The sequence below is a fragment of the Agrilus planipennis genome, unplaced genomic scaffold (genome assembly GCF_000699045.2).
Source record: "Agrilus planipennis isolate EAB-ADULT unplaced genomic scaffold, Apla_2.0 scaffold61, whole genome shotgun sequence".
Taxonomy (NCBI): Eukaryota; Metazoa; Arthropoda; class Insecta; order Coleoptera; family Buprestidae; genus Agrilus; species Agrilus planipennis.
In genome coordinates, this window is record NW_020438922.1 from 73,504 (window position 1) to 89,681 (window position 16,178).

Consider the following 16,178-nt stretch of genomic DNA (forward strand, 5'->3'; position numbering starts at 1 on the left):
CTTGCATTATTAACCATTTTTTTTGGAGGTTTTTTAATTGTTATCATATAAACATGAAGAATATTCAAGACCAAAATTGGTATATGCTATGAATTTATTTTAAAAACAAAGTTACGTATTTCAGTTTGTTTGAAATATTATATTTTTAACAATATAATTTTGAATTTGATAAAATCTAATATTTAATTTGATAATTAATTTTGGTTTTAAAATTGTATACAATAATCGTGGTTGAAATCGGAATTATTTTGAAATAAGATTATTCATTTATTAATACACTCACTTTCAGAATAGAGTTTATTTATTATATAGATTAAAATCTTCTTTTTTAAGAACTGACTGGCAACATTTAAAAACCTTGATTATAAGACTTTTAGAAGTTTGCCCTTATGAAAGAAGCTGAGTATTGATTAAGTTTGGTCTCTCCCGAAAAAGGCAATGGCACCAGAGTCAGGACAATGATTCCGGTAGAAGCCTTTAGACTATCCATATTTTCTTACACATTTTTTGGTCATTTTAATGGATTCTTTTAGGGACTCAGTTCCTATTTGTTTTGTATTAAAGGATCAGCTACACTATTGTGCTCTTCAAAGATACATCTCTATATATGTATATATGAAACGCTACTTTTTATATTTAAGACATTTTTCTCATTAATGTGTTGTAGATTTAAGAAAATATTTTATTACAATTTGTTACACTTTTAGTTCTCGGATACTAAATGTTTCCAAAATTTATTACAAGAACAAAGAAAAAATTCTTCTACCGACAATTATCTGTTGCAATAAAACGAAGAGATAGTAAAACAAGTTCAATATTAATTAATTTTACTTATTAGTTTTTGATATCCTGACCGCTAAAAAATAATTTACCAACACAAGAATCTGTACGAGTGCGAAACGTGGATAGTGGGCGCGGCGGAAAAGAAAAGGTTAGAAGCGTTCGAAATGTGGTGTTACAGGCTAATGATGAGGATACCGTCGATAGAGAAGGTTAGAAATGAAGAGGTATTAGAAAGAATAGAAGAACAGGAGACTCTATGGAAGTCAATAAGAAATAGGTGAGATAGGTTAGTCAGGCATGAAGGTCTAGTCAGAGACATATTAGAGGCAGAAACGGGAGTTAGGAGAAGTAGACGTAGACCTAGATTAGATTACTGTTCGCAAATAGTTTAGGATGTGGGTTGTTCTAAGGAAAATGCGAAGATTAGCTCAGGATAGGGAAGACTGGAGTTGCGTGTCCAACCAGTCTTAGGACTGACGACCTTATGATGATGAACACAAGAATCTTTTTTACTCAGTGGAAGAAAGCGAGGAAAACACGATAAAAATAAAACAACCACCGTGGGGATTACTACAGTTCTTTTTTGATGATATAACATTTATAACTGTTGTTTTTAATCATAAAAAAATATTTTACAAGAAGCTGGAATATGGTGTCCCATGTGGCGCCCTATTAAGTCAGGGAGGCTTGATACAGAATACATCATCTGCTTCAGTTTGGATCCGCTTTTGGCAAGAAAACGTTTTAAAAACAATGCACGGTTATCCTAATTTATATTGGATCAATCTTTATATACTTATAATGTCTATCTAATCCTATCTATCGAATGATATAACCGTAAAAGTAAAACATATCGCTAAAGTCTAAGAACAATTTATTTATAAAACATCTCCAGCATATTGATTTATTCAGATGTATAACAATAATTTATGCTTTATTTCCGTGCATGCGTAAGTCTATGTATGTATTAAGGGATAAGAAAACAGCCAACCACAATTTAAGCATTTATCTGCTCATAAACGGTCATAAATCATTTGCGTAGCCACTGACATCGTTTGATATATCTGCCTTTTTACTCTGTCTTCAAAAAGGGCCCTTACAGTCAAACCTACACATGTTACTAAATCTTTTCTTCGTTATCACAAAATGGTATGTGCGAATCTCTACTTTCAAGATGTTAGCGCTATTAACCCGAGGTGTCAAGCAAAAAAAAGGGTTATAAGATAGAGGAAGTGAAAAGGTTATGAATTTATCATTATGTACCTAAAAGCGTGGCGAATTTTTGTTATTTGTTTATTTTTTTTTGAATACAATAAATATAAATAAAAATAGTAAATCGACCATTGTTCGATTTCTATGATGTACTTGCTTACATTTCAATGCCTCCTACGTATATTGTTCATATTTGGAGTACCTATTCTAATGCCCTGGTCGCACTAAGGGGCAATCGTGGAAGCTACACCACAGTGTGTATGATACACTTGCACTTAAAGTATGTGCGACAAAATATTTGTATGGGCGCATACTCGAGATCTCTTAGTGCTCTGTCGCACTAAAAGGCAATGGTGAATGGTACGCATATAGAGAGTCTATGTACGCAGAACAACATACAACACACACTTCGACTTAAGGAATGTGAAACAAAGTACTCAGATGGATGCATGCTTGAGAAATTCTAGTGCTTAGATCGCACTAAGGGGCAATAGTGAATGGTACGCATATTGAGAGACTATGTGCACAGCATAACGTGCGACACACATTTCGACTTAAGGCATGTGAAACAAAGTACTTAGAAGGGTGCATGCTCGGGGTATTCTAGTATTCTGATCGCACTAAAGGGCAATAGTGAATGGTACGCATATTGAGAGGTTATCTGCACATCACAGCATGTTAAACATACTTTAACTTAAGGCATGTGTGACAAACTTGCATGGGCGCACGCTGCGGCTGTTCGCACTAAGGGGCAACAGTAAATAGTACGCACAATGATAACTAAGGGGCAATGGTGATAGTGCACACATAGAGACGTTTTTTGCTCACCACAGTTTGCTTAATGCAAATGTGGCAAAATATTTAGATGGGCCCACGTCCGGGGCATTTTAATGTCCTGATATCACTAAGGGGCAATTGTGGAAGGTACATACGTACCTTATACGGGCCTATATATGCCATATAGCTTAAAGTACATATATGTTAAAAAATATTTAGATGGGTGCACGCTCGGGGGTATTCTGGTGACCTGATCGCACCATGGGACAGTAATAAACGGTACGCACACTAGACAAGCGGCACAGCATACTAATAGGTCAATTGAAAAGTCCCCGGCCTGACACATAGATAGCGGCACCAGAACTAAATCCATATGATTTTCAGTTAGTCCTAACCTTCAAAAGACGCGTCTATAAATTTGACGGCTGTCGGATCATTAGTTTGTGAATTATAGCATTTTTAGTGAAGCAACTTTTGTTATTGTGAAAAAAATGGATAAAAAAGAATTTCGCGTGTTGATAAAATATTGCTTTTAGAAGGGAAAAAATACAGTTGAAGCAAAAACTTGGCTTGATAACGAATTTCCGGACACTGCCTCAGGAAAATCAGCCATCAAGGATTGGTATGCTATGTATAGACGTGGTGAAATGAGCACCGAAGATGGTGAACGCAGTGGACGCCCAAAAGAGGCTGTTACGGACGAAAACATTAAAAAAATCCACAAAATGATTTTGAATGACCGTAAATTGAAATTGAATGAAATAGCAGACACTACAGATATCAACGGAACGTATACATCACATCATTCACGAATATTTGGGTATGAGAAAGCTCTGTGCAAAGTGGATGCCGCGCGAGCTCACTTTTGACCAAAAACAACGACGAGTTGATGATTCAGAGCAGTGTTTGAAGATGATCACGCGTAATAAACCCGAGTTTTTGCGTCGATATGTGACAATGGATGAAACATGGCTCCATCATTTCACTCCGAAGTCCAATCGACAGTCATCGGAGTGGACTGCACACGATGAACCCGCTCCAAAGCGTGCAAAAACGCAACAGTCGGCTGGCAAGGTTATGGCGTCTGTATTTTGGGATGCGCGTGGAATAATTTTCATTGACTACCTTGAAAAAGGAAGGACCATCAACAGCGACTATTAATAGCGTTATTGGACCGTTTGAAGGACGAAATCGCCGAGAAACGACCGCATTTGCAGAAAAAGAAAGTCCTGCTTCACCAAGACAATGCACCGTCTCACAAGTCAGTGAAAACGATGGCAAAAATTCATGAATTGGGCTTCGAATTGCTTCCGCATCCACCGTATTCTCCAGATCTGGCCCCCAGCGACTACTTCCTGTTCTCAGATCTCAAAAGAATGCTCGTTGGGAAAAAATTTTCGTCGAATGAAGAGGTGATCGCCGAAACTGAGGCCTATTTTGAAGCAAAGACAAATCGTACTACAAAAATGGTATCGAAAAGTTGGAGGATCGCTATAATCAGTGTATCACCCTTGAAGGGAATTATGTTGAATAAAAAAAACGAATTTTGCAAAAAAAATGTGTTTTACTATTTTAGGCCGGGGACTTTTCAATTGACCTGTTATTTTGAGTTCTTTCCATTGTCCAATTCAGAGCGTCATAAACCTTTTAGTAAAAAACTAGCAAATTTTAAACTTCTTATGGTAGAAACTTACTATTTTTTTATACATCTGGTTTTCCGAAAAGCTATATCATCTTTTCTTCTCAAACTTCCAAAGTAAAATAGCAAAAACATTGTGTATCTACTAAAAAGCTTGAATTTAATTTAGTCCACCGGCATGAGTGAGTAACGTCCCATAAAAGCAACTTACGAACAGATAATTGAATATTCCTGTTTCCCATCTTCAACAACTTTTTGAATTTAAAATAATAGATTTTAGTGACGCGATAGATCGTCATAATAATAGTGGTTTAGGTGAGTAAAAATTGGGTGAAGAAAGGGTATAATTAAAATGAACACTAAACAGTTTATCTAATTTACCTTTTGTTTTTTTTTTTGTAACGGCCCACAAATTATTTGATGCGAAAAAAAATGTACCCTCGTTTTACGGTCCATTTTAGCATGCACAACCGTGCTCACCGTTTCCTCTTAACACCTTTCACAACGCCTCTTATCCTTCTGCGAATGACGAAGGATAAAAAAGGGATCCTTCTAATATGTTTTTTCCCCTAAAAGGTCGACATAATGGGCAAATACTTGCGCTACTTTCCACATGTTTTCCCAAACGATAGACATTTACTTTATAGACTTTTTCCGATGTAACGTCAACTTACAATAGAATATGGACTCATACCTATCACTCTAACATATTTTATCTTCATTACTGTCTAATAGCCATCGATCGATTTATTATCGACATTCCATTACCCTGTTGAACTCGAATTTTGTAGGAGTATATATACGTAATTTTGATCGAAAGAAAAATCAGACGCCAAAGAGTAGAAAAGCAACCTTCTAAAAAGAATAAAACTAAGCAAAGCAATTTATTTTAAGGAAAATTTAGTACTAAACGGTAAGGGCAAAGTTGCCTATTTTTGAATAATGTGACATAAGGTGAAACTACTTTGGACCGAAACAACGTTTAACGATGGTACAAAATGTCCCCAGAGGACCGAGAAGAACGACGAAGAGCGTTCCGGACGTCCAAGCACGACAACACCAGGCGAAAACATTAATGAAGTGAAGAAAATAGTATTAGCTAATCGTCAATCGTCAAACCACCGTTAGAGATGTTGCTGAGGACCTGAACATATTCGTACCATAATTGCTCAATTTCGACCAATAACAGCATCGCATTAGCATTGTTAAAGAACTGTTGGACTCTGTCCGCGACGATCCAAATTTGCTCCAGAGGGTCATAACTGGAGACGAATCATAGGTTTATGGTTATGACGTGGAAACCAAAGCTGAATCATCCCAATGGAAGCTGCCGTACGAGCCAAGATCGAAAATAGCGCCCCAAGTTAGGTCGAATGTGAAGGTTTTGTTTACAGTTTTCTTCGATTGCAGGGACGTGATGCATCATGAGTTCTTGCCACAGGGTACAGCGGTCAATAAGGAATATTACCTGCTGGTTATTCGCAATTTAGGCGAAGCAATCTGTCAGAAATTCCCGCATTTGTGGAAGAACAAACATTGACTTTTGCACCCTGCTCACACATCGTTGCTTGTGGGCAAAAACAATGCACTAAATGATACCGCAACCACCATATTCCCCAGATCTGGTCTCCCTATGACTTTTTCTTGTTCTCGAAACTGAAGAGGCCCATGATTGAGGAGATAAAGATGGCATCGAAGGTGGAGCTCAACAAAATAACTTTTTTGAAGTGCTTCGAGGATTGGAAAAAAACATTGGCACAAGTATATAATATCTGGTGGGGATTACTTTGAAGGGGACAAAATAGCTATTCATGAATAAATAAATAATTTTTGAAAAAACACAATATTCGAGATACTTTTTGAAGAGACCTCGTATTAGTACCTGCCCTTTGAATCCAATAGGACAAACAACATAATATGTACCAGGCAAAAGAACATTACGGTAATGAGAAAAAGAAGTTTTTGTGGAATGGGTAGATACTCAGATTGGGTATCGTAATTGAAGTGTTGCAGTTGGGGTGCTAAGGGTTGCATCAGCGTTAATTATGTAAACTGAAATCTTGATTACATGGTTCAAACGTTTTAAAATGAAAGATGGTTTGTCCTGGTGCATAATATTGAATGCCTATCCGCATTGGCTTCACTTGCTTTCACACTAGCACACCTTCTATAGGTAGATATGTAGAATGGTCATATTTTAGGGGTAAATGGACATAACAGGTCAATTGAAAAGTCCCCGGCCTAAAATAGTAAAACACATTTTTTTTGCAAAATTCGTTTTTTTTATTCAACATAATTCCCTTCAAGGGTGATACACTGATTATAGCGATCCTCCAACTTTTCGATACCATTTTTGTAGTACGATTTGTCCTTTGCTTCAAAATAGGCCTCAGTTTCGGCGATCACCTCTTCATTCGACGAAAATTTTTTCCCAACGAGCATTCTTTTGAGATCTGAGAACAGGAAGTAGTCGCTGGGGGCCAGATCTGGAGAATACGGTGGATGCGGAAGCAATTCGAAGCCCAATTCATGAATTTTTGCCATCGTTTTCACTGACTTGTGAGACGGTGCATTGTCTTGGTGAAGCAGGACTTTCTTTTTCTGCAAATGCGGTCGTTTCTCGGCGATTTCGTCCTTCAAACGGTCCAATAACGCTATTAATAGTCGCTGTTGATGGTCCTTCCTTTTTCAAGGTAGTCAATGAAAATTATTCCACGCGCATCCCAAAATACAGACGCCATAACCTTGCCAGCCGACTGTTGCGTTTTTGCACGCTTTGGAGCGGGTTCATCGTGTGCAGTCCACTCCGATGACTGTCGATTGGACTTCGGAGTGAAATGATGGAGCCATGTTTCATCCATTGTCACATATCGACGCAAAAACTCGGGTTTATTACGCGTGATCATCTTCAAACACTGCTCTGAATCATCAACTCGTCGTTGTTTTTGGTCAAAAGTGAGCTCGCGCGGCACCCACTTTGCACAGAGCTTTCTCATACCCAAATATTCGTGAATGATGTGATGTATACGTTCCGTTGATATCTGTAGTGTCTGCTATTTCATTCAATTTCAATTTACGGTCATTCAAAATCATTTTGTGGATTTTTTTAATGTTTTCGTCCGTAACAGCCTCTTTTGGGCGTCCACTGCGTTCACCATCTTCGGTGCTCATTTCACCACGTCTATACATAGCATACCAATCCTTGATGGCTGATTTTCCTGAGGCAGTGTCCGGAAATTCGTTATCAAGCCAAGTTTTTGCTTCAACTGTATTTTTTCCCTTCAAAAAGCAATATTTTATCAACACGCGAAATTCTTTTTTATCCATTTTTTTCACAATAACAAAAGTTGCTTCACTAAAAATGCTATAATTCACAAACTAATGATCCGACAGCCGTCAAATTTATAGACGCGTCTTTTGAAGGTTAGGACTAACTGAAAATAATATGGATTTAGTTCTGGTGCCGCCATCCATGTGTCAGGCCGAGGACTTTTCAATTGACCCTAGTACATAAGTGGTAACTCCTTGGGCTTTTCTTTTACAAATACCTAAATGTAACGAGACCCTAAAACGTAGTCTCTCCAGAACTTCTACGTTAATCTACTGTCATGCCTAAAAGACTCCCTCTTGTTACTTCTGCTCGTTATTTTACACGAAAATATTAAACATTAATTTAATCTTTATACTTGGAAAGTCACATCGTCTCATATGTATCTCGTTGTAACGATTTTTCTGTAACTTTACTTAAAAAAAAGGTTGGAATTCTACGCTTTTAGAATGTAGACGGCGCGACGTAGGTTGTTATTAAAATACACTTTTAAATTATCGTAAAAAAATCACATTCCATTTTTACAATTTAATTGCAATGTCTTTCTGAAGGACGAACAAAAGTCCTTACTTAATTCAAACGGATACGAGAACGCCATTGTTTAAAAACTTCATTTTCGAGCTCCGTCTGGATTATGAATAAGTTTGTTGACTTTAATTTACAAATTTTTAACATTACGAGCTGGAAATAAGCCATGTAAACAGTTGCGGCTTGTACTTCTAGTATTTACTTGGCCAAATCATTTGTAGAGTTAATAAACATAAATTCTACCGTGGGTAGCAATTTTAGATCTACGAAGTAGGTTATACGAAGTCCTGCTCGATACGAATCAAATTATGTGTCTGCACTATTAAATAAATTAAACGTTATAGAAAAGCGAATTACCCTAATTTTTTCCACGGTTTAATTAAAATGGGAACGCGTTTACAATTAAGAGAGAAATGCTTAAACAAAATAATTTTCTTACCTATAGTCGGTACGTTCAAAATTGGCGTAGTCCGCAATAAAACCGTCGCATGTACTTTCTTCTTTGATTATAATCAGGCAGTTTTAAAGCCGACCCTGATCTTTTGCGAACCTAAGGAACCTTTAATCGCTGCACCACTTTTGTTCGGTTATCTCTTTTCACTTTATCTGAGCTAATGGAAGATACGTCCATTATTACTACTGAAAATATCAACGAGATGTTTATTTGTATTTGAAGTCATATTAAAGGCTTTAACGCTTGTTTTCGACTCGCACTTCTATTCATGATTGAACAAAACTTTTGGCAGGTACTGTTTGAAAGACGAATAGACGAACTATTCACACTAGGTATAATTTCCTCGATTTCCTTCAAAACGATGGTAAAAGTCTTACAAGTATAATAAAAAAACAGAACTTAACGAATTAGTATGTTTTAAAATATTTTTCTATGATATTAACCTAAATTTAAGCCCTAATTAAACTAAACAGTTGGTTTGAAACTAAAAAAATAAATCCGAAAACACATAAAGAAACCCAAAATTTAAACATATCTGCAGTGACGGATTCACTGCGATTAATTAAAATGTCCAGATGTGAATAATTGAAGATTAGCTACCAGGCATATTAATAAAGGAATAGTAAGTACTCCAGAAAGCAAAAAAATTAAAATTATATTGCTATATTACGTATTATATAACATGTCGCTAACGTAACTTCTTATCTAATCTTTTAAACAAGCTGCTACAGAGCAGGCCAACCAAATGACAAGATGTTTAATTAATACCTGTGGGGAATCATTAATTAAAATTGGAAATATTACCTAGTTACCGTTGTGCCCTGTTACGTGCCTCAAGTTATGTCTCTAAAATGTCTTCACCAAGTTGGAGCACAGTACGAAGACGTCACAGTGTTACCAAGTTAAGTGATTTTCACAAAGAAAATAGTAAAGTAGTGGAAGTCAGAAGAAATTCATTTCAAACGGTAAAGTATATAGTAGATATACTTTTTATTGAATTTACAAGAGTAGTGTGGTTATCGGGCTCCTGGATCATGTCGATGGCCTATTTGTGACCTTTAAAACGTCTTCCAAGGTGATTCTTCAACGGAACAGGTTAGAACACACCCCTTTGGTAACAATAGCAGAAGCTCTTGTTGAAGATTCTCTGGAATTGTAAAATGGAGATGGAGCCTATTTGAATTTGATTTTTCTGTGGTATTTCTGAAAAAAGGGGTCTGCTCTAACTTATTCAGCTATAGAATAACCTAGAAAGACGTTCAAAAGGTCAAAAAGTAGTAGGGTGTTGATGGATGACTCAGGACTCCGACATCCGACCCCCCCCCCACTCAATAGGAAATGTGGTAAAACAATCGGTCAAGCGCGAATTAAAGGGTGCTAAATACCAATGCATTTTGAAGCTGAGGATCATAAAAGAAAACTGTCTGTCGTAATGTAAACCTCCACTGCATTTCTGTTAAATTTCTAATTGAGTTTTTAAATGTTTCATTTTGCTACAAACAGCGTAATGAATGCCATTTGTAGAGTATTGCTACATTTTGTGAGGTTCAAAAATGTTCGTGGTACAACGTAACAAAACAGAACAAGTCCATATATTGGTTGGTATTTAATTGAAACCATCCGTTCGACTGATGAGACCCAAGAAGCTCGAAATAGTGAGTCACTTGATTAAAATCAGTAGAATAACGACCGAGTCAGAGTTTTCCAAATGTGCAATATGAATGTGTTAAGGCCGACCCCTTCTAGCAATTGAAGATTCATGTTAGTCTAAACCATATACCTTATTAAATATTTCTACCAATCTGACAGCCCTAGATGATAAAATATTACGATAGTGTCTAAGAAAATTTCTCTATTCTTTTCAGTTTAGTGAGAACGGGCAATGGTCTGCGATGTGGAGTTATGTAATGGCCGCAGCGAGAGGTGACTCGCGACACCGTCCAGGTTCAATTTTCACGGTGCACTCGGCCAGCGCGGTCCCATCTGGAGGCCCTTGTCGGGATGGCCTTAACTCGTCCTTCTACGGACGAGGAGACAGGCCCGTGCGTCAGGCAACTTATCCACCATATTTTCGAGATTCCTTTAAAGACAATGATATTCTACACGAAAACCAAATTAATAAAGTTAATGCAATTGCGGACGAAGAAGCTGGTACCGGTGCACCAGCAGAAGTGAAAATCGCAAGTCCGTTCCAGTCTCCGAAACACCATCAATGTGACCGAGAAACAACAACCAACCATCAGGTAAATTCAATTTTTTAAAGTCTTCAAGTCAAATGGTCATCCACTTCTATGTTATAATTGCTATGGTACCTATTTTGTAATGAGTTTTCTAATGCCTACGCAGTTACTCATTCAAACCGTGGGTAAACTTAATATCACTACGTTGAAAGTTCATCGAAATTAATATGAGTATTTAGGTATATTCCATCCAAATAAGGAAATTTTACCCAAATGGTACTCTGTATTTTTCATATTTCGTCTATGTTTACAAACAAAAATAAAGAGCATGACCATGACAGCACTCAATTAAACAAACGTATTGTTCAGTTAATATCTTTAATGAAAGAAGTTATTGTATCGGCCGAGCAAGGAGACCAGGTCCGCCCCATTTGTAGCTGACCTTTGATACCACTGGGCCATTGCCATTTACTGAAAATTTTGATGATCAAACGTCTTGCAAGTTTATCGAATCCGACATTTGTCAACTAAAGTGCGGCGGAAATGTAAAATATGGAATTGCGGAAGTTATATTTCTGGAAACTTCCCGTAAGTTTCTGTTGTCGTTTATTTTGTGTTCCTTGCACAACTTATAGCCAACAGCTATTGACTCTCGCTTGCATTACAGGAGCCGCAGGCATGCATTACATCAGCGCCATTATACGTGACAGTATTAAAATTAAAATTTCGCCGATTTTCGTTACTTAAACGCGAGTAGGATTTTTCTGCGTTCTATAACGTGTGAAATAAAATATTAAGCAGACATTAGAATGCCATCCACCACTTCTTATTTTTAAATTCCATTTATGTAGTAATTGCAAGTATTATGATTAACTAATCAACACTTTCTGTTACAAACATTAAATAATAAACCCAGCCCCAATTAAAATAATTTCCACTGCTTTATTGAACTTTAACACTTTCAGAGCAAAAATATTTCAAATATCGTAACTTGAATTTAACTGAATTGGATCATGAACTTTTGAACTATTTCTAAGCTAGAAAATATACTAATTGGATTATAAATCTATTTCTATTCTTTATTTGTTTTTGATTGTTTTTTCTCGTTCATTTAAAATTAATTTTGCTATTTCGGGAAGCTGATAACGCTTCACACAATTTTCCGTCGCGTCTTCCAATTAATTGCAGCAATCCAACTGGAAAGGGATGCATTACTCTCGATTTCCCAGCTCTGAACTTCCCCCCCATCAGCAGCCAAGTCAATGACTTGCCACTTGTCTGATATCCGTTTTATATTATTCATCCTTGACCGGTTTTACTCTGATATTAAATGGTCGATGATCCGATCGTGTGGATAGAAAATCATATGGTGCGTGACCTCACGAGAAGCCATTTCGTTTTACAGTTTACAGTCCATACAACAGATAATTTTAATCTCCTTTCATAATTCAAAATATAATTTCTAGTGTTCTAGTTTCTAGCTTTTCATTACAAAGAAATCTGAGAAATTAGTTTCTTGAACTATAAAGACTGATATGAATTGAATGAGGGGCGCAACTCGAACTCTTCACGTGCTCGCAAAACTATAAAAAGGCTTTTGGATTTTTTATTCCCATCAGCTGCTAATGCTAGAGGGCAGGCAATTCCTTCTGACTACGCCGAAGGATAGTGTGGAAGCTTTTCTTCAGTTTCCTGAATGAGTGGAGAAAGATAAGAAGGACGAAATAAAGAAAGAAAAGAGTGAAAGTGAAAGATTGTCTGTGGAATACTATAACTCCAGCATTTGCCTAAAGTGATCCAAAGAAATTATAGAAAAACTTGGACCAAGACAGATGGACCTGGAGTTGAACCGGTGCCCTGCCGAATGCCATGGGACGAAAGGCCACTGAAAGGGCAATCTAAAGAAGAAATAATAATATTCTCCGCACTATATGGACCACCCTAATCATTGTGTAACAGATTTAGTTTATACTAGTTATCAATTCCTACAATTTTTGAACCTATTAACTTCTTTGACGAATTATATGGAACACCTTGTATATACTAAATGATATAATGAGAGAAATGATAACTTAGTAGTGTGCTCCTTCGGGAATTATTACTGACTTCAGTATTCGGTTAACTACAACAGTTTCGTATGCCAGGACTTCATTTTAGGTAAAAATACAAAGAAAGAGGAACAAATGGAAGACGGATTACGTAGAGACTTGGCGCAGATCCAAAGAGAATTTCTACATTGAAATTTATTTTCAGGTAACACAAAAACGGCAAATATTTATTTTCTTGTGCTATACCACGCATTTCTGGAACACAAATGAAGCGAATGTGTATCTTTTCGTAGAAACAAGCATTTCCCATAATTTTAACTTATCGCGAAGTAGCAGCACCAACAAGAGATTTATATAACGACACATTAAGTTAAAATTCAGAAAAGGTATTATGGTAATACATCTAGTGAACTTTGTTAGTTATGAATCTTAGCATATTTCACTATTTTATCGAATAAATTTATTTCAATATAGGCAGTGGCCTAACTAGCGTAGGTGAGCCCCTTCCCAAGATGTATCCACTAAAGCGATAAATCTTAAACGCATTCCAGCTCGGAATTTCAGCACAAGCGCACCCCCTTTGCCTAAGACTCCCTATTTACGTCAAAAAAAGAGGGACTTTTCAAAAATTGTTGTCTTTAGATTTCCTAAACCCACTAACTGGTTTAGTAGGAGTAGAATATTGTTTTTAAAAAGAATATACTTTCTCGTCGTGATCATTTTTCGCAACTTTACACGATTGTTTTTTCATGTTTCTACGTACGTACCAATTTTTCTTAAACATTTAGAGCGCCTTCATAAATGGCCGAAAGTCACGTGATCTCCGTGTGTATGCACAAAATCAAATATCCCTAGACGATTTCTGACAAACTGCAGTATTAGTGTTTGAAAAATTATAAAAAAATCGCAATTAGTAAGCACATTATGAAATGCTAAAATACCTAAAATGAATAAAATAGGCAGATAGATAAGAATCCGTAGTTTATTATCCTTAATAAACAGCCAAAACCCACAAAGACGACACTGACCAATATTTAACAGACAATAGTATTTTTTGTAACTAACTAGTAACCAGATTCAGAACGTAGCCTATTTGAATTCACCAGTGTTTGAGTTTCGTCCACAAATTCACCATATTGTTTAAGTCAGTAGCATGGCATAGATCTTTTTCGCTTTTTATTGTCATTAGGGCTTCATGTCTCTACCCTTTAATGATGAATCTGGTCAAATCTTACAAACAACTCTCTTAAGTAAACTAATCTTTTTTTCCTTCGAAGCCATCGAAAATCTCGCTGTAAATATTAACTGATAAGGACGAAAAAATTCCCCAATAGCTGTTTTATATTTAGCAGCTACCTTCATGATCCTCACATAAAAGAGCATATATCAAATAATATTTCTAACTGTGTATGAAGCGGTTATGACTCAGCCATATGAGATATGAGCAGGTGGATACAGCAGAGTCAATTTTTCAGTATTTTCACTTGTTATGTTCTTTTTATCTAAAGGATTTGTGAGAATGTTTGAGATTGGATTCAAACGTTCTACAATCATTTTGAGTTTATTTTGCAAAAACATTGTAATTTTATCTTAAATGCTTAAAAATTCTTTTCTATAAAACATATTTACATCAAAGCTCCCTGCATTGGATTCACATCTTGTTCTGAATTAATTTTAACTTTTCTAGCAAAAATTTTGGCACTTTCTATTAAATTTAGAATTACGTCTTCCTCTTGCCTTATTGAAATAAGGGATTCTCTGGCTCTATTAATAACGTATATCCCGTCTACAGTGTTCAAATCCTTCCTTTCCTTTATTGCTTGGTATTTTTGCGTACTAAAACAGAATTACAAATTGTCCCCCCAAATCGTTGATGATATACCACTGTATGCCCGGTATCCCACTTTTGGCTAAGGACCTGGTCGAGGAAATAAATCGGAAATTTTCTTTAAATACTCAATATTTTTTCGATATTAGAAAGAAGAATGGATTAAAATACATTCGAAGATGATTTGAAGGTTACAGAAGATATAGAACACAAAAAAGACGATTACTTAAGTGTAGACAAATAATTCCTTTCAAATTGCTTGTTGGGAGTTCGTAATTTTATCAACTGATTGCATCGTGCATTTGTAAATTTAATGATATTATAGATTATAAATATATCTAGAAGCAACGTGTTCGTTTATTCGTAATACAAACAAATTATGATACAAGTGATAGAGACAAAGCACGCAAACTAACGTGTTTTCTAAACGACTAGAGTTCCGTCTGTGTTTAATTTGAATAGTATCTTAATGCTCATGAACATTCAATAATTGTTAAAGTCAATTTCGTGCCACCCACACTAACCACAAATGAAATAATAATATGACCTTGGTCCTCGCACTTTTATGGCATTTATACGACAATTTTTTTGACACGATATTACGAATTAACAAAAAAAATAAATAAATCGTGTTAAGCTACAATAAAACCCATTCTCCCCCAATTGAAGTCAAGGACACTCATTCATAAATAATTAAAAAGTTATTAAAACAATGGAAAAAAAAAAGACGCAGAACAAAAAACAATTGCAAATTAAACGTTACAAAACTTTTGGGTGTTTTATTTCCACTAGCTACTAATGCTGGTGGACGGGTAGTCCCTCCGGACTATGCCGGAGATTAGGGTAGAATGCCCTCTTCAACCTCATTTTAGGAATTGTTCGTGGAGGTTGGGATAAGATAGATGAACCGGATGAAATGAAGACAGAAGAATTTTACTGCCCCAACATTTCCCTAAGTGATCCAAGGAAGTCACAGAAACACTTGGACCGGGACAGACGGACCCAGAATTGAGCCCGTGTTCTCCCGAATGCAATTGGGAGCATTGGTTTAAACCTCTAGGTTATGCCGCTCGGTAAATTAAACGTTAACATGGGTATGGTTAAAAAAAAACTTTTGGGTGTTTCATTCCCACCAGCTAGTAATGCTGGTGGGCGGGCAGTCCCTCCGGACTATGCCGGAAGGCCCTCTTCAGCCTGCTTTCAGGAATCGTGGGAATGGGTGGGTGGTGGTTCGGGTGAGAATGATGAGACAGACGAAATGAAGATAGAAGAGAATGAAAGATTATCTGTGGAATATTACTGCCTCAGCATTTGCCTAAGGGATCCAAGGAAACCACAGAAAAACTTGGACCAAGGCAGACGGACCCGGAATCGAACCGGCGTCCTCCCGAATGCTAAGCA

General features: G+C 36.5%; 1 protein-coding gene across 1 annotated transcript in view; it reads left to right on the forward strand.

The window, feature by feature from the left end:
* The window catches only part of LOC108732764 (cyclic nucleotide-gated cation channel subunit A), a 103,109-nt gene that overhangs the window by 4,582 nt on the left and 82,349 nt on the right, over nt 1-16,178 (forward strand). Inside the window, exon 2 of the mRNA XM_025973843.1 lies at nt 10,587-10,964. Coding sequence (XP_025829628.1) covers nt 10,587-10,964 — 378 coding nt within the window. The remainder of the gene's footprint in view (nt 1-10,586; nt 10,965-16,178) is intronic.